This window comes from Symphalangus syndactylus, chromosome 16 (assembly GCF_028878055.3).
Source record: "Symphalangus syndactylus isolate Jambi chromosome 16, NHGRI_mSymSyn1-v2.1_pri, whole genome shotgun sequence".
NCBI lineage: Eukaryota > Metazoa > Chordata > Mammalia > Primates > Hylobatidae > Symphalangus > Symphalangus syndactylus.
Window position 1 is genome coordinate 52,894,053 of NC_072438.2, and position 23,924 is coordinate 52,917,976.

General features: G+C 34.9%; 1 protein-coding gene across 6 annotated transcripts in view; it reads right to left on the reverse strand.

The window, feature by feature from the left end:
* GABRA2 (gamma-aminobutyric acid type A receptor subunit alpha2) overlaps positions 1-23,924 on the reverse strand; it is a 148,609-nt gene that overhangs the window by 71,486 nt on the left and 53,199 nt on the right. For 4 of the 6 annotated variants that reach the window (XM_055245716.2, XM_055245718.2, XM_055245714.2 and 1 more), the window contains one exon: positions 19,300-19,367. The exons of the other annotated variants lie outside the window; for them this stretch is intronic. In XM_055245716.2, coding sequence (XP_055101691.1) covers positions 19,300-19,367 — 68 coding nt within the window. The remainder of the gene's footprint in view (positions 1-19,299; positions 19,368-23,924) is intronic. 6 annotated transcript variants of the gene reach the window in all.

A 23,924-nucleotide genomic window follows, 5' to 3' on the forward strand; every position in this document is an offset into this window, starting at 1 on the left:
AGTATTCACTTTAGTCTGCATCTGTTTTTTTTTTTTTCTAACTTTTTAATAATGGCCATTGTGACTGATATAAGATAGCATCTCATTGTGGTTTTGATTTCCGTTTCTCTGATGATTGGTGATGTGAAGCATTTATTCATCTGTTTGTTGGCTGCTTGTATGTCTTCTTTTATGCAGTGTCTGTTCATGTCTTTTGCCCACTTTTTAATGAGGTTGTTTGGTTTTACTTGTTGAATTATTTAAGTTTCTTAAAAATTGTTTCCAGAATATTATTTATCTTTGAGGGCTCACAGTGTCCTAGGTGTGTCCTGCCAATCTATCTAACATAGCTTGAGTCTTTTTCTCCCACCCTCACCATGCAAACTCATGTTATGCTCTAGGCAGTTGTAACAATCCCCACTCCTTGACATTCCTCAAATAGAGCAAGTTCTCCACTTGCCTCAGTCCCTTGAACACCTGCAGAAAAACACAGCCAGCTCTCTTTGTATTTCTATAGAGCTCTTCATTCTTTCAAGATCATCTATTGCAGTTGTACATTTGCTTCTCTGCCTTCCGAATAGCTTATAAATCTTCAAGAAAGGGACCATGGCTTTCATTTGTGTTTTATTTTCTTTTTGTTTTTTCAGACATACACAAGAGTGTAAAGAATATTACAAACACCTTGTAACCATCACCTAGCAGAAATGTCATCACAAATCTTATTGAAGCCCTTCCTCTTCTGTTTATCCCTTCTCAATCACAGCCCCCTAGTCCCTGAGGAAATAAGTATCTTGAGTTTAGTGTACACCATTCCCATACATGTACTTTCACATTTAGTACACACACACACACACACACATATATATAGTGTGTCATATTTTAAACATTCATATACACGATATCATACCTTGTATATTTTTCTGACACTTGCATCTTTTAGCTACTTTGCTGAGATTTACTCATGGCAATATATCTAGCCCTTTGATTCATTTTCACTGCTTTATAGCATTATATTGGAAGACAAACTTCACAATATCATCATCGTTTTTCCTCATCCTTATTTTTCTTATTTATAATTTGTCACCATCACAAGCCATATTGCTACAAATATTCTTGTTCAACACTTGTCATACAAAGCTATAAGAAGAGTTACTCTAGACCAGAGGTCAGCAAATTTTTTCCATTAAGGGTTAGTCAATAAACATTTTAGAATTTGTGGGCCATATGGTTAGTATCACAACTATCCAACTCCGCCACTGCAATGTGAAAGCAACCATAGATTGCATAAATGAATGAGCATGGCTATGTTCCAATAAAACTCTGTTTACAAATATAGGCAGCTGACAGCTTCTTTCCCATGGGCTGTAGTATGCTGACACTGCCCTAGACTAAATCTATAAGTAGGATTACTGGAATTTCGTGTGTGTGCATCTTCAAAATAACAAGATATTTTTAAATTGAAATCGTAAGTGGTGTGTTAATTTATATTCTCACTAGAAGTGTATAAATGTTCTTGTTTATGTACAACTTGGTAGAGACAGAATATTTCATTTTAGACATGATTAGTGTGAAACGGGTCATGGTGCAACCATGTGGATTTCTCTGTTAATTAGTAACAAATAATATATGTTCATGTTTATTAAAAATTCTAGTTTTCTCCTCTATAAATTGTCTGTTCACTTCATCTGCTCAGTTTCCTTTTGGGTTTTCTGTCATTTTCTTACTAAGTTATGATAATTATATAGTTTCTATACTAACACTTTCTTTTTTTTTTTTTTTTTTTGAGACGGAGTCTCGCTCTGTCGCCCAGGCTGGAGTGCAGTGGCGCAATCTCGGCTCACTGCAAGCTCTGCCTCCCGGGTTCACGCCATTCTCCTGCCTCAGCCTCCCAAGTAGCTGGGACTACAGGCGCCCGCCACCAAGCCCGGCTAATTTTTTGTATTTTTAGTAGAGACGGGGTTTCACCGTGGTCTCGATCTCCTGACCTCGTGATCCGCCCACCTCGGCCTCCCAAAGTGCTGGTACTAACACTTTCTTAAAGAATATACAACTCAAGAATAATCACACTAAAGATATACAAAATATCATAAACATATTCCCATATGTTTCTTCAATGGATATAAAAGCTCTGCTTTTTACATGAAGGCCTTAAATCCATCTTGTATTATTGTACATGATGTGAGATCAAGGTCCAACTTTTTTTTTCCAATAATAGAAAACTAGACTTATCGCATCATTTATTGACTGGTCCATTTTTTCCCTATACACATGCAATGGCATTTCTATAATATATCCAGTATCCATATGGGTATGGATCTGTTTCTGATTTCTATTTTGTTTTGATTATTTGACTATCCATAGTTTAATTCCAAAGTCATTATTATAATAGTTGTATAATAAGGTTTAATTAACAATATTCTCTTTATTGTCCAATTAAAGCTATTTTATAATTTCCATCATGGTTTTTCTTTTTCTTTACATGGAAAACATTTTTAACCTTGTTTTTATATTTACAAATGTATTGGCTTATTTCATTTATATTTCATCATTAATATTTGATTTTACTGCAGTTGTAACAAGATATTAGGCATTATAAAATAATTTTTTGCAATTCATTGAATATTTAAGAGATTTTTTGTTATTGAACCTGACCATCTCCATCTTTTCATGATAATTCAGTCCATTTATGCCTATTGTGATTACTAATATTGGACATGTTCCCAGACTATATTGTTTTTAGCAGTAAATTAAAATTATAAGGATAGAAGAGATAACATATTGGACTTTACATGATCAACCGATAAAAATAAAGGAAAAACTCTACAAAATTAAAAGAAACAATAAAAGAACACACACGAAAGCACACACAAAGTAGAAGGGAAGAAAAGTATCAAACTAAAAGAAAATGTAAGAAGTATATAGAAAACAACAATATCAAACGTTACCAAAAGGTCATAACGGCTTAGAAGTAGAGAGTGTAGAAGGCAGAATGCAATGAGTTGAGGAGTGAACACAGGTACAAGTGAGTAAAGAGTAGAGTTCTCTCCTCCACTCCTGAATTTAAATGCCAGTAAAGGACATCTAGTTTTACCAGTAAAACCTAGAGACTAGCTAATATAGGTTAGCTATTGTTGTATTAAAAAAAACCACACACACAAAAAAATGCAGGAGCTTAAAATAACAACCATTTATTATTAGTTTAGAAGTCATGAGGCTGGAAGTTGGCTGATCTCACCTGGGTTCAGGTTGATCTTAGCTGAGCTTGCTCATAGTTCTGTGGGTTAGGTGGCCATTGGCTGATCTAGGCTGTCACTGTGTAGGGCTGCTGGAGCAACTCAGCTCAGCAAGAACTGTCTCTTGTCCTGCCTCACAGACCACTGGGCTAAACTGGCTTTTCTTTCTCTTGACAATGGCAGAAGTACAAAAGAACAAACTCCAATGCACAAGCCCATTTCAAGCTAGTGCTTGTGTAATATGTTTTAACAACCCATTGGCTAAAGCAATTTACATAGCTAAATTGATGGATAATTGGTGTAGTAGGTAACCCCAACTCTCAGTGAGAGGGCACTACAAAATGAGATGGGAAAATGTGGCTACAGGAAGGGTTAAAGGACTTGAGCCAGTATTTCATCATTGCAACCGAACACACTAGGCCTCTGTGAGAGAAAAGTAAAAGATGTTGGTGAATGAATAAAGAGTTTAAGGTTATCTGAAATTTCAATGAAAGTCACATGAGTCTAATCTCAGGGAGGCAGGTTGGTTATAACTTAGTAAATGTAACTATTATCAACTGTATTATACCTAAATAAAGAGTGAGCCTTTAAGTGGAAGCAGGGTAATCAGCTTAGGACAGCAGCTTACAAAGTAAAGTGTGTATATCCATTTGGGTGCAGGAAGAAAATATTAGAATCTCAATTTTCATATATCACTTTAAATATAAAAAGTAAATGAAGTTTTAGATATGGAACGATATAGACATTATTAAGAGTAAGAATGTAAATAAGTAAATTAATGTGATGTTTATAAGGCATTCTATGGGAAGAGAAGAGGCAACAACAGGAAATGGGGGAGTGAATGCATTTGTTATCAGTGTACCGTGATTGTGCTTAGTTAGGTGAATTTACAATACTTCGTTTTGATTAAACTAGCTCTAATGAAAATAGGCAATTGGCTTCAGAAGATTACTGATAAAACACCGTGGAAGAAAATAATAATTGTACAAACGAAAGTGGGAAACAAGAAAAACAAACGCCACCCTGCCCAATATGAGCTCTACATGAGCCAGGTAAAAAAAATGGTAAACAAATAAACTCTAAAAAAATCCAGAAAAAATTTATAATTATCAGGGAGGCTATTTAAAATATGGGTTTATGCCCACTGCTTATAAAAATAAGTTTCATCTGAAGCACATGTTGTAATTTAAAATACTGGTCAATGATAGTATCAGATCATTGCAAGTAACAAGTCATTTTAAAAACAAGAAATCCAGAACACAGAGACAAATATCCAAAGTTGATGGGTGGATTTTTAAATATGAGCATCATAATTCAGTCACCAATAGCCAATGACACACTTCTTAAATTTGAATCTATAATAATTGTAAAGGCAAGTATTAATGTGATATAAATTTAGAATCATATCTTTTAATTGCTACAACATAATGTATTTGAGAAAAAATTAAAAATAATAAACTGCACTTAAACATAAATTACTAGAAATATCATAAAAATTTTAAGTAGGAGCAAAAATAAATGTACTTCTTTGATAAATATAATAATTAGTCCTTAAAATAAATATTATTTTTAAATGTTCACTTTGGTCCATATTTTATATTTTTATATATTAGTGTAAAATATAGGTATAGATATATAGATACATAAGCAAATATAGCTGATTAACCAGTTTTTGTATGTTTTGTTTTCTAAATTAAAAAGACAGGGAAAGAAGACATTTCAATAAAATAATATTCTTTGCATAGCCACTAAGTACAAGATTTCCAAATAAATTACTTTCATGTGATTCCCTTAAATGCTTGTAAAATGCACACTCTAAGTATTTAAAAGAATATTCTTGAAAAGTGTATTTAAAATTAACTTCAGATTTTCATGAGTATGTACTAACAGAGTTATTAGTTGGTTTGTGTTTTATAAGAAAACACAAAAATAAAAAATAAAAACAGTCTAACTCCCTCATACAAACTTAAAGGCTTAGATCCATCAACTGAGATTCTAAAAGAAATTAATAATAAAAGGATGAATTACACAATGCATTGGAGAATACACATACATATACAACTAAAGTGCAAATTTAATAAGAAACAAACAAAAAACCGCAAGGATAGATCAGCTTGCATGTATCCTATGGATACATGGATACACAGAAGTGAGACTGACTGTTGGGTTACACTAAAGAGTTGAAAAATCTGTACACTCCAAGATTTCAAAAATTCCTTACAGGAAATTTAACCCAATTTCCTCCTTTCACAGACAGGAATATAGATAAATTCAATGAATTCCCTGTTTTCAAGTTTGTTAGTGACAGAACCCAGACAAAGATGCAGTTTTCAGTCAAATGTTTTTGCCACTACTAAAAATCTCCATTTACAGTAAACTCCTTAAGTGTTAGATTCATAATTTGTCCTGGAAACAAAGAAATCACTCTCTATAAACTATTGCACAGTTTATCATATAAACTTGATTTTAAGGACACATTAACTTAATGAAGGCATCATATTCTTTACCGCCTGACTACATTAATTATAAATCAATACTTGTAGCCAATTCCTGAAGAATCTTATCCACTCACTAAAACATAACTAAATTGTAGGACTGCTCCTGGAGTGATTTCTCATTTACTATGATTTTCTACATTTATTTACTTATTACATTATACTCTTGTGGCTAATAAAGACTAGTCTCCCTTGAGTAAATTCCAATCAGCGTGTTTCTTCTATAATAAAGAACAGGTAGTCTATGAAGCAGGTATGCAACAACGTAAAAACTATCACCCTTGGAATACACAAGAATAATGAGCTCGAATACTTTCAGTTGGTACTCAAAAGGGGCTAGATAACAAATTTAGCACAGTATTTGCATTGCAAAAATTGCAAAAAAAAACCGAGAATCTTAAGAACAGAGCAGCAAAGGGCCAATAAACCCAATTAGTACAAGTCTTATTATGCAAAGATGTTCACCAAACTACAGTTGCAGAACAACATAGCTACTGCACATTCAAAACGTTGTGGAGGTAAGATGTTTGGGCATTCTTTTTGGAACTAGGGGCCAGGCAAATTTCACTAACAAATTAGAAAATGTTACTAAAGATTCATATTTTAACAGAAGATAATTAAAATATATATAATAAAAGTTTTCAATATGATTAATAGTTATAGTAGACAGTGATTTACTTTGATATAATATGTGTCATTTAAAATTCATAACATCCTATTGCATATGCAAAATTATAGCAATTTCACAAGTGGAAAATACTTCAAAAGCAATATTTACTTAAAAAAAAGACAGAGAGGCGAAATTTGGTCTCAAATTCTGTGTTTCTAAATACCATGGTCTTTTCATTATACCATAAATAAAACAACCCTTGAAGGAAGAATGTCAGAATAAAATTTCCTTCTTTCATAGATCAATAAATGGACATTACTCATGGCTTATGAAAATTTACAGGAAGAACTAAGTTGTAGGACTGAGACTGGAGTTTTGGAATCTCTGAAAAGGGTATTTTCTTCAAAACCTGATGTTGGAAAAACTGAATAGCCATATGCACTAGAATTGAACTGGACATCTATCTTATCCCATACACAAAAATCAACTAAAGGCAGACTAAAGACCTAAAGGTAAGACCTGAAACTATAAAAATCCTAGAAGAAAAGATAGGCTCTTTGACACTGATCTTGGCAATGAGTGTTTTGAACATCACTCAAAAGCTCAGGCAACAAATGTAAAAATAAACAAGTCGGCATACATCAAACTAGAAAGCTTCTGTACAGCAAAGGAGACAATCAACACAACATAAAGGTAGCCTTATGGATTGGGAGAAAATACTTGCAGATTATATATTTGATAAGAGATTAATATCCAAAATACATAAGGAATTCACGCAACTCAGTACGTAAAGAATCTGAATCAACAGTTCTCCAATAAAAACACAAAAGTGGTCAATAAGAATATAAAGAGGTGCTCAACATCACTAATCATCAAAGAATTACAAATTAAAATCAATATCACCTCACACCTGTTAGGATGGTTATTATCAAAAAGACAAGAGATAACGAGTGTTGGCCAGGGTATGGATAAAAGGGAATCCGTGTACACTGTTGGTGGGGATGTAAATTTGTGTATCCATTAGGGAAAACAATATTGATATTCCTCAAAATGTTACAAGCAGAATTACTATATGGCCCAGGAATCTTTCTGTTAGGTATATACCCAAGAGAAATGAAATCATGACCTTTAAAGATATTGGCATTCACATGCTCATTGTAGCATTATTCACAATACCCAATATACAAAAACAATCTAAGTGTCCATCAATGAATGAATAAATTATTTAAATATAATGTATATGTACAGTGAAATTCTATTCAGCCCTAGAAAAGGAGATCCCGTCATTTGCAACAATATAGATAAACAGGGAGGGCATTTTACTAAGTAAGATAAGTCAGATGCAGAAGGAAAATACTGCATGATCTCACTTACATGTGGAAAAAGGGAAGGGAGAAAGGTAGGTTGGTTGGTTGAATACATAGAATAAAATGATGGTAGTTACTGCGGTGGGATGTGAAGAGGGAAAATAATGGGGAGGTGTCAATCAAGGGGTATAAAGCTTAGATACATAGGATGAATGTCTACAAATCTAAGGTAAAACGTAAGGACTATAATTATTGTATACTGGAAATGTAAGTGCTCTTACTGGAAAAAAAGGCAACTATGCAAGATGATGGATATGTTAATTTTACTTGACTGTAGTAGCCACTTACTATTATAAGTGCACTAAAATATAATGTACATCTCAAATGTGCATAATAAAAAGTCTTCTCACAATTAAAACAAACTCAAACACAAAATCAAATAATCATAATGATACATATAGAGTAATAAGAAATAGATGTTAAAAGCACAAGTTCTCAAGTCGGGTAGATCAGGGTACCTGGCTTTGAGCAGGTTGGCTAACCTTTCTTTAAATCAGTTGACTTATCGGTAAAATGGTAAGAAAAATAGCACTTACTTCCTAGGACTCTTGTGAGGATGAAGTGAGATAATATTTGCAAAGTTCTCAGAAAATGGTTTGGACATCAAGGAAGATAGTCTGGCATAAATCATCTTCAAAAGATCCTTCTCCCTCTCCCCATACTCAACAAAAGGGTGCCCAGACAAGGTAGAGACACCCAGCAATTAAAGGTCATAAAGTTCCAGAGGCAGAGGCCACACAGGATACCACAAAGAATGCCACTGGAGAATAAGCCACCTGTGTTTCTGGTGACTGCAATAAGGAGGTCACTGAGAAGACATCACAAGTATGCCCCATGGGAGATCCAGTATTCATCCACCAACCATACAAACGGCATATATTGCTAACAGATAACTACCAATAGAACCAGTTCAGTAAAAAGCTATGTTCCCCTTTTACTACTCTCCCTTACCATTGCATCAACTTTGAAAAACACAGAAAAAGAAGAGGAAGAGTAGATCTTGGCCTGTCTCCACAGTACATCCCTCACCTGTGAAGAAGGCATGGAAAAAGACAGAACATCTAGATGGCCTAAGAGACTGACACTGAAATTAGTCTGGACTGGACTCTTTAAGCTATGGTATGCACTGAAGCATTGCCGTAATGTGAGGAAGGGAGTTTGAAATAATAAAATCTTGCTGATTTCAGTCACCTGAATCTCTAAAGCCCTGGAGGTGAAGTAAAAACACTCTCACAGCCTCCAAGGCCCTGTACGATCTCTTCTTCTCTACCTCTCTAGCCCCCCTACAATAATCCCCCACCATATCCACACACCCATGCCCCAACACACGCACCCCTCTATGCTGCCACAATAATGACATAAGTACGTGTCAGGCCTCTGATTTATCACGCTGCATTTTGCTATGCAAACTCCCTAACCTCTGCTGATCAGTCTTCTCTATCCCCTCCCTATATCTGGATAGCTTTTATTCCACACTGAGAACAAGGATCGTGACCACCTTCTTCAATGCTGTGTCACCAGCATCTAAAAAACTACTTGGAACATAGCAAATAAACAATACTTTTGCCCATGAATAAATGAATAAGGAGAGTCATTGTAAATTTAATGTAGTATGAAGGATACTGAGCCATAAGGTTTCTGATGAGACATAAGAAGAAAGGCATCATTAGCAGAGGCAGATGGCAGAAAAGCTCTCAGATGTCTTATGGCAGCAATCTGCAAACAATACCCTAATCCTAAATTCACAGGTGTCAAGTGACTTTCGTTTGTGTGTTTGCATGTGTGCATCTAGGTAACTATATTAAACTGATCACCAATGTACTTTATAGTTATACAAATAGTTATATTTTATAAAATATATTTTAACTATAATTGTTATTTTTAAATATTAAGTTACCTTTTACAGAATGTATACCGTATAATAATTATATTTTAAAGAAAGTCAACACATACCAAAAAGCCATGCAATTATAAGTTGTCTGGTAACAGAAAGCATTGTGTTTTAAAGTATCATCTGGGCATATCACTATAACTTTTGAGGGGGTCACTGTGGTCTTCTTAGTCTTTATGGCCTTTATGGTCTGGCTCAGAATACTTTTCTAACCTAATCTCTCCCAAAATTCCTAAGAGCATTCTAGGCTCCAGTTATACTGAACTTTCACATTTTACTAAACTCAACAAGCTTTTCCAATTTGTGCTAAAACACTGTTTTTCCATTGTGTAGCTAGCCAATCCTTATTTATTCTTCTTAGATATCTTTTTTCCCTAAAAACCGTACCAAACTCCATATCTACCACCCACATCCCCTCTGATACCACACTAATCCATAAATACTTCAATGAAAGCATTATCTACTGTTTTTAAATGAACTATTTTCCTTAGCTGTCCTCCAGCGAGCAATTTGAGGGCTACACTTACTTATTGCAGTTCCTAACATGGTGAGAAGCACTGAGTGTATACTTAGGAAATCTTGTTGAAATGTACAGACACAAGTTATGCCTTCTAGTAGCTCAGACTGCCATAAAAATAAAAATAAAAAAGTTAGGAAGATTTTCATAAGCCTGTGTACAACGTCATTAAAAAAAAAAAAAGTATGAACGCCATGTGGTGAAGCACAGGGATAAAGAGGACTGACGACTTGGAGTAAGTCCTCCAAGAAAGAAATCAGAAAAAAAAAAAAAAACGAAATTTGAACTTGGCTTTGACTAAATAAAATATCTCCAGTTGGCAAAGGAGGAGGTAAGCATAACAAGAACAGGAAAAAACATGTGCAAGGCCAGAGAGTTGTTAAATATAATGACATGTTCAGGGAACAGTGAGAAGTTCAATGCCATCTTTAAAAATAAAAGCCTCACTGATAGTTATAATGCCGTATAGCTACTGCCCTCTGTCTCGCCTCCTCTCTTCAACCACGCTGCTTAAAAATGTTACCTCCACTCTTTCTCTATTTCCTCACCTCCCACTTGCCTCCACCCACCGCAATCTGGTTGCTTTTACCACAATCAGCAAATACTTCTGTTTTTAATCTAATGACATATTTAAAAACCTTTTCTTGGTTTTACCATAATAGATGACACAATGTTCCCTCCCTACTTTTGTAATGCTCTCTTGTACTGGTATTCTTAAAGTCACAATTTCCTGGTACTGTGAGAAACCATTGTTAAAATCCTCATCATGGGATCTGAGACTTTTGATGCCTGTCAACTATCTACATGTATTGATATCCCCTAGAAAATATATGGTAGTAGCAACAGTGGATAATATTTATTATTCTTAATCTAGGCATACAAGTTCTTTGTGGCTTTCCCAAAGACAGTCTGAAAACTTGAAACCTAGGACAAAAACATGCAACCTCTGAAATTTTTATTTTAAAAATCACTTCATTTCCAGAAATCACAGTTGTTTATTATTTAGTTTTATTTTTCTTTTGTCAACATTTATTTTTGGTTCAGAGGGTACTTGTGCAGGTTTCTTACACGACTAGATTGCATGTTGCTAGGGTATGATATGCAAACTATTTTGTCACCCAGGTAGTGAACACAGTATCCGTAGGTAGTTTTTCAACCCTCCCCCTCCCTCTCCATCAAATAAGCTTCAGTGTCTATTGTTCCTATCTTTGTGTCTATGTGTACTTGATGTTTAGCTCCCACTTACAAGTGAACACATGTCATATTTGGTTTTCTGTTCCTGTATTAATTTGCCTAGGAAAATGGCCTCCAGCTGCATCCATGTTACTGCAAAGGACATAATTTCATTATTTTTTATGACTGTGTAGTTTTCCATGGTGTATATAGAGCGCATTTGCTTTATGCAGTCCACCACCGATGGGCATCTAGGTTGATTCCATGTCTTTGCTATTGTGAATAGTGCTGCAATGAACATACATAGTTCATATGTCTTTTTGGTAGAACAATTTATATTCTACTAAAAAGTAGAATAGTAATAAGTATATAGTATATAGTAATAAGCTTGCTGGGTCATATAGTAGTCCTGTTTTAAGTTCTTCCTGAAATCTCCAAACTGCTTTCCACAGTGGCTAAACTAATTTACATTCCCACCAGCAGTGTATAAGCACTCCTTTTTCTCTGAAACTTTACCAACATGTTATTTTTTTACTTTTTATGATTGCCATCTGACTGAGGTGAGATGGTACCTTGCTGTGGTTTTGATTTGCATTTCTCTAATGATTAACGATGTTGAACATTTTTCATATGCTTGCTGCCTCCATGCCTGTCATTTTAAGAAATGTCCTTTCATGCCCTTTTTCCATTTTTTAATGGGATTGTTTGTTTTTCACTTATTAAGATTTTATAGATTCTGGCTATTAGACCTTTGTTGGATGCATAGTTCAAAAATAATTTCTCCTATTCTGTAGGTTGTCTGTTTGTTCTGTTAATAGTTCCCTTTCCCATGAAGAAGCTTTTTGGTTTAGTTAGGTCCCTGTTGTCAATTTTTGTTTTTGTTATAATTGCTTTTAGGGACTTCAACATGAAATTGTTGTCAAGGCCTGGGTTCAGAATGGCATTTCCTAGGTTTTCTTCTAGGATTCTTATAGTTTTGGGTCTTACATTTAAGTCTTTAATCCATCTTGAGTTGATTTTTGTATATTGTGAAAAGAAGGGTCCAGTTTCAATCTTCTGCATATGGCTAGCCAGTTATCCCAGCACCATTTATTGAATAAGGAGTCCTTTCCCCATTGCTTGTTTTTGTCGACTTTGTCAAAGATTAGCTAGCTGTTAAGTGTGTGGCTTTATTTCTGGGTTCTCTAGCCTGTTCCATTGATCTACATGTTTTTGTACCAGTACCATGTTGCTTTGGTGACTGCAGTCTTGTAGGGTAGTTTGAATCAGGGTAGTGTGATGCCTCCAGCTTTGTTCTTTTGCTTAGGTTTGCTTTGGCTATTCAGGCTCTTACTTTGGCTCCCTGTGAATTTTGGAATATTTGAATTTATTTTCTAATTATGTTAAAAGTGATATTGATAGTTTGATAGGAATAAATCTTATTTAGTTTTTACAAAAGAATGGGGAGGGTGGTAGGGAATACTACTTTGTGACCTTAGAAAACGAAGAAAGCTATGACTGGATGTACTAAGTTCCTACAACCCCCCTTCCCCAATAAAGGTAATGAATGGAGTCAAATTACTTTTACCTGCACCCTTCTGGAACTGTTTCCCCACCCCCAGGTGATGTTTTACTATGCGCAAAATACATGGGTTCATACAGTTACCCAGTTACCAAATAAGCCATCTCACCTTAACTCTACAGAATCCCATTTTGGCAGAGGGCTGTAGCACAGATACCTGATGAAAGCACAGCACTGCATCTGATAAGACAGTGGTCTCTGCTTTTTTTTTTTTTTTTTTTGGATCAAAGCATAGCCTAGCTCCGAAAATGGAACCGCCCTTCATTTTGACAGATACCCACATTTGCTCCTTCTCAGTCTCTTCTTCCATTTTTTTGTCCTCTTCCTGTCCGTTAAATATTGGTGTTCTAGAGTTTCTGTGAAAGTAAGATGTCCATTTCACTCTAATCTCTTTCCTTGTAAAATTTTATGTATGCCTATGGTTTCAACCACCATTAGATGGGCCCCAAGCCATCTGTACTCCAAGCTTCTCTATTGGGCTCCAGATCTATGCCTGCTACCTAGACATCTCCAATTAAAGTCTCAAACTCAGCACGTGCAAAACATAAATGTTCATCCCCCAGCAACAAAACAAAAACAAACAAAACTTTTCCTACTGTGTTCCATATCCCAGTGAATAGTACCACTTTTCACCCAATTCCCCAAAATGTCATTCTATACTTCTTCCATCCCTACATCTAACAGATCACCAATTCTAACCCACAGAGAACTTTTAAATCTTTTCAGTGCTCTCCATCTTCAGTTCCACTGCCCTGGGCCAATCCACATTCATCTCATGCCTGTAATAAATCAGCTTTCTAACTAGTCTTCCTTTTCCCTATCCTTTAATATAAATTATTGGACTACAGAACTCTTACTCTGACACACACCCTCTACCTTCCTCCACCTGTTCACCAATCTTATAATAGATTTGTGCTTCCCTTAGCATAAAGTCAAATACTTATCATGTTAAAATATAGACTTTCATGTTCTACAAATAGTAAGTATGAGTCCATAGATCGTAGGAATACCCCAGGAAACAACTATTTTAAAAAATAATTCAGATGGTTACAATCCAAGTATCTATAAATCACATTTTGTGGAATATTATTATAAATTCTAGGAGGGTGCTGAAAAATATTTGATGAATGAATGAATGTTCCCAGTGTCTATTTTCTAACTTTCCAAAATGTCAATAACCTTACAGCAGCCAGCTTCTACATGCTGGCTTTAAAGGGAGTAAACATTGTTAATTTACTTTTGATACAAAGGGTTTGCCATGTTTGTCACAGGTTTTCTTAATGAACTACATTTACAAATGGCAACTTCTGATAAAAGATAACAAATTAAGTTCAGTGTCAATTTTGACCAGATATTAAATCTCACAACTCTCTAAACTTCCTTGATGTTGACTACTGAACTAAATAATATCCCAGTAGCTTCTGGAGATTCTAAGAGATAATGCACTCTGTGTTTTTATAGAGGAAGAAAAGTATTAACTGGAGAAATCAACATAATCAATAAACCAAGGTCATACTTACCAGACTGCCTGCTTCTTAGCCTAATGGTAAACTCTCTATCAGATATCTCAAGATTACTTCAAAGTTTTCATTGCCCAAGCTCTAACCCTAACACTTCACAGTAGACAACCATTTGGGCTGAGGTTCTCAGTCTAGGTTTAGGTTAAATAATTGGTAGTTATAATACTTATACCTTAAGAATATGCACATACAGTGAAAATGTTTAGTAATATAAGAAAGACATCCTATATAGAAACCAAAGAAAAAGGGAAAAAAAGTAGAGTAAGTTAGAAATTGCTAAAATATACATGCCTACTACAAACTTGGTCAATTGTCAGCTACTAATACATTTCAAAAATTAATTACCTCCTTATGTTGAAATAAAATATTTTTAACTTAATTGTAGAAACTGTAAGTAGAATCTTTAATTATAATTTAGATCTACAACATTTTTGGGACAATTACACCAGTTAATGATTCCAAGATAGCAGCGTGTGTGTGTGTGTGTGTGTGTATGTGTGTGCGCGCGCATGTGTGTGTGTGTTTACATATTCTTTTGGTTCATAATTCTTTTTGCTATGCTGCTTTTTTTCTCTCAGGCCAATGTCATAACAAATCTACATCACTGACCTGAATAAGAGAAATTAGGAATTTAGGTTTTGCTACTGACTGTGCACACTGATTAGAAATAAAAGTGTATCAGCTAAGCTACTAAAACTAAATTCGTTCTTTACTTTTTCTCTTATTAACAAATTGCTTCTGTAAGATATTCATTCGATATCTCCACATCCATTTTGACTTGTAGGTAATAATATGGCTATGTTTTCCCTTCCCATCATGATAACATTCTTTTTATTTAGAGTGTCACAGCCACGTCTCATTGCTCAAGCTATTGCTCCATCCATACTAAACATAAATTCCAACTTTGCCTCCTTACTTATCTTGATTTCCAGTAAAAATAATATCAACATGGAAATCTTTCATTTTGATCATCATGAAGACCAAATCCTTTATCTCCATAAAATGTATATATATTTTTTTAATTGAGCACCATCTTCCCTAATAGACTTACAATGTGAGTAAATGCATGTGTTTGTATGTGTCTGTGTTACTTGTGTCTATAAGTTATTCAACTTTAATTTTTCCTAGCTGCATCTTTCTTCTCTAGATTTGGACAAATATCAAGAGTACCTGTTGAGTGATCAAACTATCTCCTGGTCCTCAGTTTACATCTTCCCTGTATTACACATTATGAGTATTTCAGCTATCTGTGTACTGCCTCTCAACTCCAAATCCACCCTTCTTTCATTTCCTTTGTGATACCTGATGGATCCTATAAATACTGCTCCTCTGCCAGCTCATACAATGTCAGGTTTTGTCAATAGAGGGTGCTGGAGGGACACTCCAACGCAGTCACAAGAGAAGGGAGCTTTGCTTTCTTGGTCTCTCTGGGTCAGCTGCATTGTCATTTTTTGGCACAGCTTCAAAGGACTGACATGCTATGAGTTTTCAGCCCATGAAGCATATTTCTGTGGACCAGCTTTAGCATATACCCTCACATGTTTCTTCACCACCAGCAGTTGCATGTTCCTGTAGCAGCAGCACCCCTCCAGTGAGGTCAGAATTCACAGGTCTTAAGGGGAAATGGTGCTCTTTCCAGTCTTCAGTTTCTTTCTGATTTTGGAAGTGGTGACACTGCAGCCCTACAAGTAGATATTCTATCTGCATTTCTTAATTCTGTATCGCTTGGAATCTTCTTTTATCCATGTTTTAAAAAGAATTTAGCTGTCTTTTATTAGTTAATAATTCTTTATATCAGATTTTCCCTGTGATTTCCTGTGACTGGACTGTGTTTATATAGTATGCTCCCATTTGGTAGTTTTGTGATTAACTAGACTTCCTCTAAAACAACTGTTGGCAAGCCTGACTAAATGAGGTAAATAAAGACAGAAATAAAGTAGGAAATCTGACAAGAGCAGAGCAATCTCATAGAAATTTTTCAGGCTAGATGCATTAAGGGAAATGTATTATTAGGGAAAATGTCTAGGGCCTTCAAGATTTTCAAAAACCTACTAAGATGCTGAATATGCATTTCATTTTTGAGAATATATCTATATTTCGGTGTGCCTACGCACACTCACACACACACGCATGTATTCTGAAATATAAAAAGAAAACTAAAAAATCAAAGTAAGTGGTTTTTTATTTAAATGTTATCAACTGAAATTCCACTCAATGCAACCTATATTGGTACTGTGAGTATATTTTAATGTTTACTATGACTTGTGGTAGAATCCCCCCAAATAAGAAAGCATATCTTGAGTCTGCTAAAAAATTTTAAAGTTCTTGGGTTCAATTTACAGATAAAACACAACTGCTTTTAGTTCAATTCAGATATAAAGTAGCTAAATGTGTTCTATTGCTAATGACTATATACCTAACATCAACTACCAGCTTTTTAAATATGTTAGCGATCCCAAAGAATGGTCACAACAAGGAGAGGTAGAGAATTAATCTAATCTATTATCATCACTGGAAAACAAATGACTTTGTACATTTTGGCAAACAAGTACGATGAGAATTTGTGTAAAATCCCCAAATACCAAACATGTCTTGCTAGAAATATATGTTTGCATTTATGTATGTATATATGCATATATATATATATATATACAGAGAGAGAGAGATTGAGAGAGAGAGAGAGATGTTTTAGGTAAAATAATTAACTTTGCAAAATTAAAGCTAAAATTTCAATGCAGTAACTGCTACTACTGAAATTTACAACATGAAAAAACTACAATATTGAAAATGTACTGATATTTGGGAGTCTTATATCATTTGCCTTTCTGTTTTGGCTGATAATAAGACACAAAGTAACCGTATGTAAGAGTCATAATTTATATAATATGCTAATTTCTCAATGTAGTAGTTAACAAAATTCTGACTCTACTTGATTTTAGATAGAAGTTAGGTGTTTATCTGCACTGTGTCTCTAACATTTGGGAACATTTAAGACAAGCTGCACTAAGACAAAGAGTATTTACCAGGACAAAATTATATCTATAGCCAAACAGTAACATTTGGAATGCACACTCTTGATAAAAAAAAAAAATTGTCTCTGTCATCATTATAAGGATATGTCCACTTAAATTGACCCATAGAAAGAGGCAGATTAATATTTCAGGTCAAAATATACAATGATGCAAGGGAAAAAGTAGGGTTATGCTGAAGAACAGGATTTTTTCCTCTTGTACCAGAATTGTGCCTAAGACCAGAGTTGAAGGAGAAAAATAAAAGCACTTAAATCTTGACATTCCTGTTTCAACGAATTTTAACGGACTGCCAACATTTAGTATCAACCAGCTCTCCAGAGGTGGGGATCACCCCTCAACCACATGGGGCCTTACATTTTCAGCCACCCAGGTCAAGATAAGAAATCTCTGAGGTCAGAGGTGTGGCTCTGATGGAATAAACAGCATATTTTGTACCATAAAAGTGTAATTTAGGTTCTCTGATGGAAACGTAGGGAGCTCCTATTAAATTAGCTGATGATGTTTATGAAAGCCTACAAAGATGGAATGCTTTTTGTTTTGTTTGTTTATCCAGGTAAAAAATGTCCAACCTCGTCAACTTTCCCCCGAGTTAGCAGAGAAAGGGAAGAATTTGAGGAGAAATGACATAGTGGGGGATAACTGGGCAAAAAGGGACAAGGGCTTCTCTAATTCTCAGTGCCTGGGCGATAAGGAAGATGAATCTCTAAAGAGCCATGAAGTCCTGGAGAGAAGGATGCCTGAGGGGTGAATGAGCCACAGATTTGGCAGGGAGGTAGCAGGGGACAAGAGACATGCACATCAAGGGGATGCAAAGTAAGGCAAATGTCAGTTGACGTGGTGGAATCTGACAAGTTATTAATGAATGAAAAACTATTTCATAAAAAATGTCTATTACAGAGCACTATAGTTAGTAAAAGTGAAGGACTGATTATTAAATTTTTAATGCTTCATCAATAACTCATCTTTGGTGATTCTAGTCCACCAGTACCTAACACATCAAACCAATTTTCCTCACTTATCTATCTCATTTTATTTTATTTTAATTGATTGATTGACTGGAGACAGGGTCTCACTCTGTCATGCAGGCTGGAGTGCAGTGGCACGATCACAGCTCACTGGAACTTCGACCTCCTGGGCTCAAGTGATCCTCCCACATCAGCCTTCTGACCACGGGCATGTGCCATCACACCCTGCTAATTTTTCTATTTTTTGGTAAACATGGGGTTTCACTATGTTGTTCAAGCTAATTTCAAACTCCTGGGATTAAGCAGCCCTCCCACCTCAGTCTCCCAAAGTGCTACAATTACAATTGTGAGCCACCACACCAGGCCTGTCTCATTTTAAAGGAAAAATAAATAACACCAGTTCTATAGAATCCAAGAGTACCAACATTATAATTTTTTTAGGTTGATTTATATATACCTACTATGTGTGCAGATCATATGTATTGTATGTACATAGATAGCAAAACAAGGCAATCACTTCGCTCAATTCCACTCAGAGGGTTTTTTGCTGTTGTTGTTTTTGAATGTGTTAACACTGACCATGACCTAATTCTGCAAGAAGTCTTTATCTGTGAAACTATATTCACTTTCCTTATGGAAGTCCACAATTCTGCCTTAATCCTTCTAGAAAATTTTTCTTCTTAATACAATTAATTTTATTTAAATAATTGTTTATCACACTGTAGCTAGGTAGACATGTTTTGAAAATGATGTAAAATACATAGGGCTAATCCAAACACTGAAGTTTGAAATGAAAACCACAGATCCAAACGTTTTTAACTATCCATGTATTTGAGTAGACTAAATAGACATGAGACATATACATAATTCTATAACACTAAAAATGCTAGTCTATTCGAAATTAGCCCCCACTCCCCATTATGTGAAGTAAAAATACTATTTAATGAAAAACTCACCATATCTGTATCTGAGACAGGGCCAAAACTGGTCACGTAGATGTTAGTGAAGACTTCAGTAATACTGTCTGATATGAGAAAAGAGATTGAATATAGATATTATATAATAAGAGCCACAGGAGAGAGAAGGGTTTGAGTACACGGTATGTTTTGAAAGCTGTGTCATAAATTTGGGAGTACTGGGTTTTACTTTCTTGTCAACTTTCACAACCGTAATGACAATAGTGCTCAGTTATTTCATTGGTTTTCACCATCCTAACTGCAAAATGCATAGAAGTATTGTGACATTCTTACTTGGAAACCATATCTGATTAGCGCATCCTCATTTATATTGCTCAAAATGAATAGTTTCTTAGGAAATATCTTCAGTGAAATAAATAGTTTATAATAAATGTGTTACCAGTACTAAAAATAAAGTATGGTATCGTTTGATATAATCCTAAATTTGATGTTTCAACTAAATATTTCAGTATCTCATGATGGTAAAGATTCAATTTACAGATTGTAAATCAGTATATCTCCTCCATACAGCACAAAACAGCTTGGTAATTATAAATAAACATAATTCCAATTAATATAAAAAGCTCAGTCATTCAGTGACATAAGAATAAAAGAAAATAACAGATTACTTTCAAACAAGCTTGCTTTTAATTGTACTTAAGAATACCTGAAATGCTAAGACTGAACTAAATCGGATTCTAAAATTATGTAACATAATAACTGTAATACAATTAACTGGAGTGCTCTATTAACCAGGTAATTTAGATCTTTTATTTTAAATAAGCCAGATGGTGATGGGGAAAAGGTCAAAGACAAGATCAAAAAACAAAAATCTTTTCACTGCTCCTGTAGTAGAAAAAAACACATCATTAATGTTTATCATCATGAGCTAAATGTCTTATCCATTAGCTGTCAGATTTGTAATTCTACACAAACAATAACATGAATTGTTTTTCGTATTATACTGGACATTAATTTACAACCATTAAAGAGAATAAACTATGTCTGGGATTTTGTATCCATTAAGGTAAGAATGAAAAATAGAAAGGATATTGATAAAACAGGTTAGACTTTGAATGCCTACTACATACCAGGTACTCTTTAAAGCACCTGAAATATCATAATCTGCGTATCAAACCTATGTGGTAGATTCTCTGTTATCCCTATGCGTATGTACAACTATTCAAAGAAAGGTAAGCAAACTTGCCAAAGACCCACAGCTAGTAGAGTAGATAGAGTAATGATTTATAACCCAAGCAATCTAGTTTCTGATCACCCAAGCTAAATCAAAGCATTATACCATAGCCAATGATAAACTTAAAACTAACAGTAGTTTCTTATTAAACGCATGCTTCTATTCACCAGAATACTCCATGCCAAAGACATAGTTACAGTGCTCCAAATAAATATGTTCATTAAGCTTTGTTGTATATACTATTTTACCCCTAAAACTGTATTTTTGAAATTCTATTATAAAAGCATTAGAAAATAAATTTATAAAATTATTTCAGATGTCACCTACCCCAAAGACCTGCTCAGGAGCAGCGTTCTCTGTATACAAAGTCCCATAGGACCCTGAGTTCAGAAGAGTCCCATGCTTAATTTAATGGTCTATTTGTGCTTTCTTTAAAAAATCTTAATTGTTTTTTAAACAAAGGGCCCTGTATTTTCATTTTGGACTGGGCATCACAAATTATGTAGCTGGTGCTGGACCTGAGTTTTTATATACTAGAAAGCAATTGTGGAAAAGAGACTCAACATTTTTTTCCTTTTATCCACACTAAATTAATCACACTATTACATTTATTCAATTAGTAACTGAATAAAACTTTGTTACAGCTGTTGACCTAAAATGTTCCAGAGAAGAGAAATTAAAATATGAAGGTAGCTTTTACCCTAAGAGAAGAAAGTAAAATGATTCTCCTTAGTTTAAGTAGTAAAGTTAGAGTCCAAGAAATGACAAAAATGTGTGAATGTATTGATGCTAAGGATATGAATAATATTCACTATTTGCTAAATGGCAAGTAAAGGGTAAAGGGGTATCAGTACCTAGTGGCTATAGGGAGGTGTCAGCTAAAAACTGACATGAAAAATAAGGTTAGCCTCAAAACTCTAAGCAGTAAGAGAAACACCTAAGACTCAGAACACAGGTATAAAAAGTTATTTTTAGAAAAAGAAATGGTTTCATGGATTACTGCCTTCATAAACATAGTTAAATAATGTATGCATTGGGGAGATACTGTCCTACTATGGAAGTTCAGAAAAAGGAAAATCAGCAAGCCAAACACTGACGATGAACATCCAATAGTGTCTAAGTCTGGGAAAGGTATTCTTAGCAATGAGTTTTTGTTTGTTTGTTTGTTTTTTAGATTTCAATATGGACGGATGCACAGAGCTATAAACAACCTACATGGGCTAATGAAATATTTCAGTGTAATGAGTATAGATATTTGATACATCTAACACAATATTCTAGAATTCTATGATCAAAACTCAATCTTTGGTTATATTTTGGCTTTCTCTAAGACAAGGAAAGGGAAGTGAACAAAGGAAAAGGGAAAAGAAAGGAATGGAGAGGAAGGGAGTCTAGGGAGATTATATGAATGTAGGCTATTTCCAGGAGAATACAGGTGATTCTAATCTTGTGTCTCTGATTTGTCAAGACATTTTATAGTATCGTCTGCTTATGTTTGTCTTCCCATGTGGATTTGGAACAGGGTGGAATTGTGCTATTAGTGCCTGTTACGATATTCTGATCCATTGAACAGATGTATGTTACAGAGTAAGCAAGTGAATTTACAGTCTGGTGGCAACCTGAGTCTCTGTGCATTTTAGTTACCATGGTTCACTCTTCAGTCTCGATCACTCTTTTTCTGTTGTTTTTGGTTTTTAGATGGAGTTTCGCTCTTGTTCCCCAGGCTGGAGTGCAGTGATGTGATCTCAGCTCGCTGCAACCTCTGCCTCCAGGGTTTAAGTGATTCTCCTGCCTCAGCCTCCCAAGTTGCTGGGACTACAGACGCTCACCACCATGCCTGGCTAGCTTCTGTATTTTTAGTAGAGATGGGGTTTCACCATGTTGGCCAGGCTGGTCTCAAACTCCTGACCTCAGGTGATCCACCCGCCTCGGCCTCCCCAAGCATTGGGATTACAGGCATGAGCCACCGTGCCTGGCCCTCATCACTCTTAGTTGACACACCAAGATCTGTCCTGACTCAGAGCCTTCAAAATGGCTATTATCTCTCATTTTCCCTTTGGTTAATTGCTTCTCTGCATTTTAGTCTCAGTTTAAATGATCTCTCTTCAGAGCAGGAGTTCACAATCCCCTATGTAATGTAAGCCCTATTCTCTCCTTTTTGCTCTCTGACACTTTCTTTTTATGGGAACTTTCAACTTTGCCATTATTTGAATGCTTTAATATATTCTTCTTGCTTTTTGTTTTGTGTTTGGTCTGTCTCCCCATTCAGGAGTTAGACTCCACAAAGAACGGAGACTGCACCATTTCTGCTTACTATTATGTCACAAGGGCTTTTACAATGTCAATCACATGTTACATGCTGTATGCTTGAACAAATTATTTCTCATTTTAATTCATGTAGAACATCGATCTTTTTCCAAAATATTTCATCAACATTAAAAATGGTCATGCATAGATGTTGCTAGTCATGAGGAAAATATGCCCATCATTTGTGAAGGCAGAGCCCAAACTTTCTATTGACAAAGGCAGGTTGAGAGTCTAAGTAATAGGCTTCCAGTGAAGTAACAAAGCTGAGCAAAGGGAAAGAATGTACTTGAAGACAGCACTGATTCACTGCAAACCAAAATTGAAGTCAGAACAGTTACACAGCTCCTAGCAGAAATATCCACCATTAGTTACCTCAAAATAATGGTTTACCAGCTAAATAGTTGACATGAGAAATACCAAGAGTAATATGCAAAAATAAGAGGATGTTCTGTATAGATTTCTCCAGAGGCAAAATACAACAAGGTTGATAACAGGCACTTTAGGAGAAATAAGTAATGCATGTGGCATACATAGAAGAATGTATAATCCTTAGAGCAATCATCAGATTCAGGATGGTGAAAGATGCCTGCAGACATGTACTGAGGAACACATAATGTATTCCTAATATTTCATTCTTTTAAAATTAATCCTAATCAATTTTGACAAAATCTTAAGATATGATGGGGGTGGTCATTGTTAATCTTACTCTTCTGTGTACTTCTCTGATTTTTTTAACTGATTCACAGAAAAAATAAATGGCCTGAAAGGATATCCAAAATGCACATATAAATAATTTCAAGAAGTGTTTAATTAATGAAAAATTGTTTTTTGCTGGGAAATGCAGCATAGAATAACAATAAAACTTCTTTATAAAACCTTTGCAAAACTATGAAAGAACAAAATTAATGCTCAATTATGATTTATTTTCCAAGATTCACTTAAAATAGATGGTTGAGGATAAAAAGTGAGTAAAGCAAAACATCTGCCTGTGAAAGACTCACAACATAATAGAAAAAAAAACATTTAAAAAATTGTAATACAAGAAATGTCTGCTGCAACCAAACCAAAAAGATAATATCTCAATGCCCACAGAAGCATCTTGGAGAAAGACATGGTGGTTTCA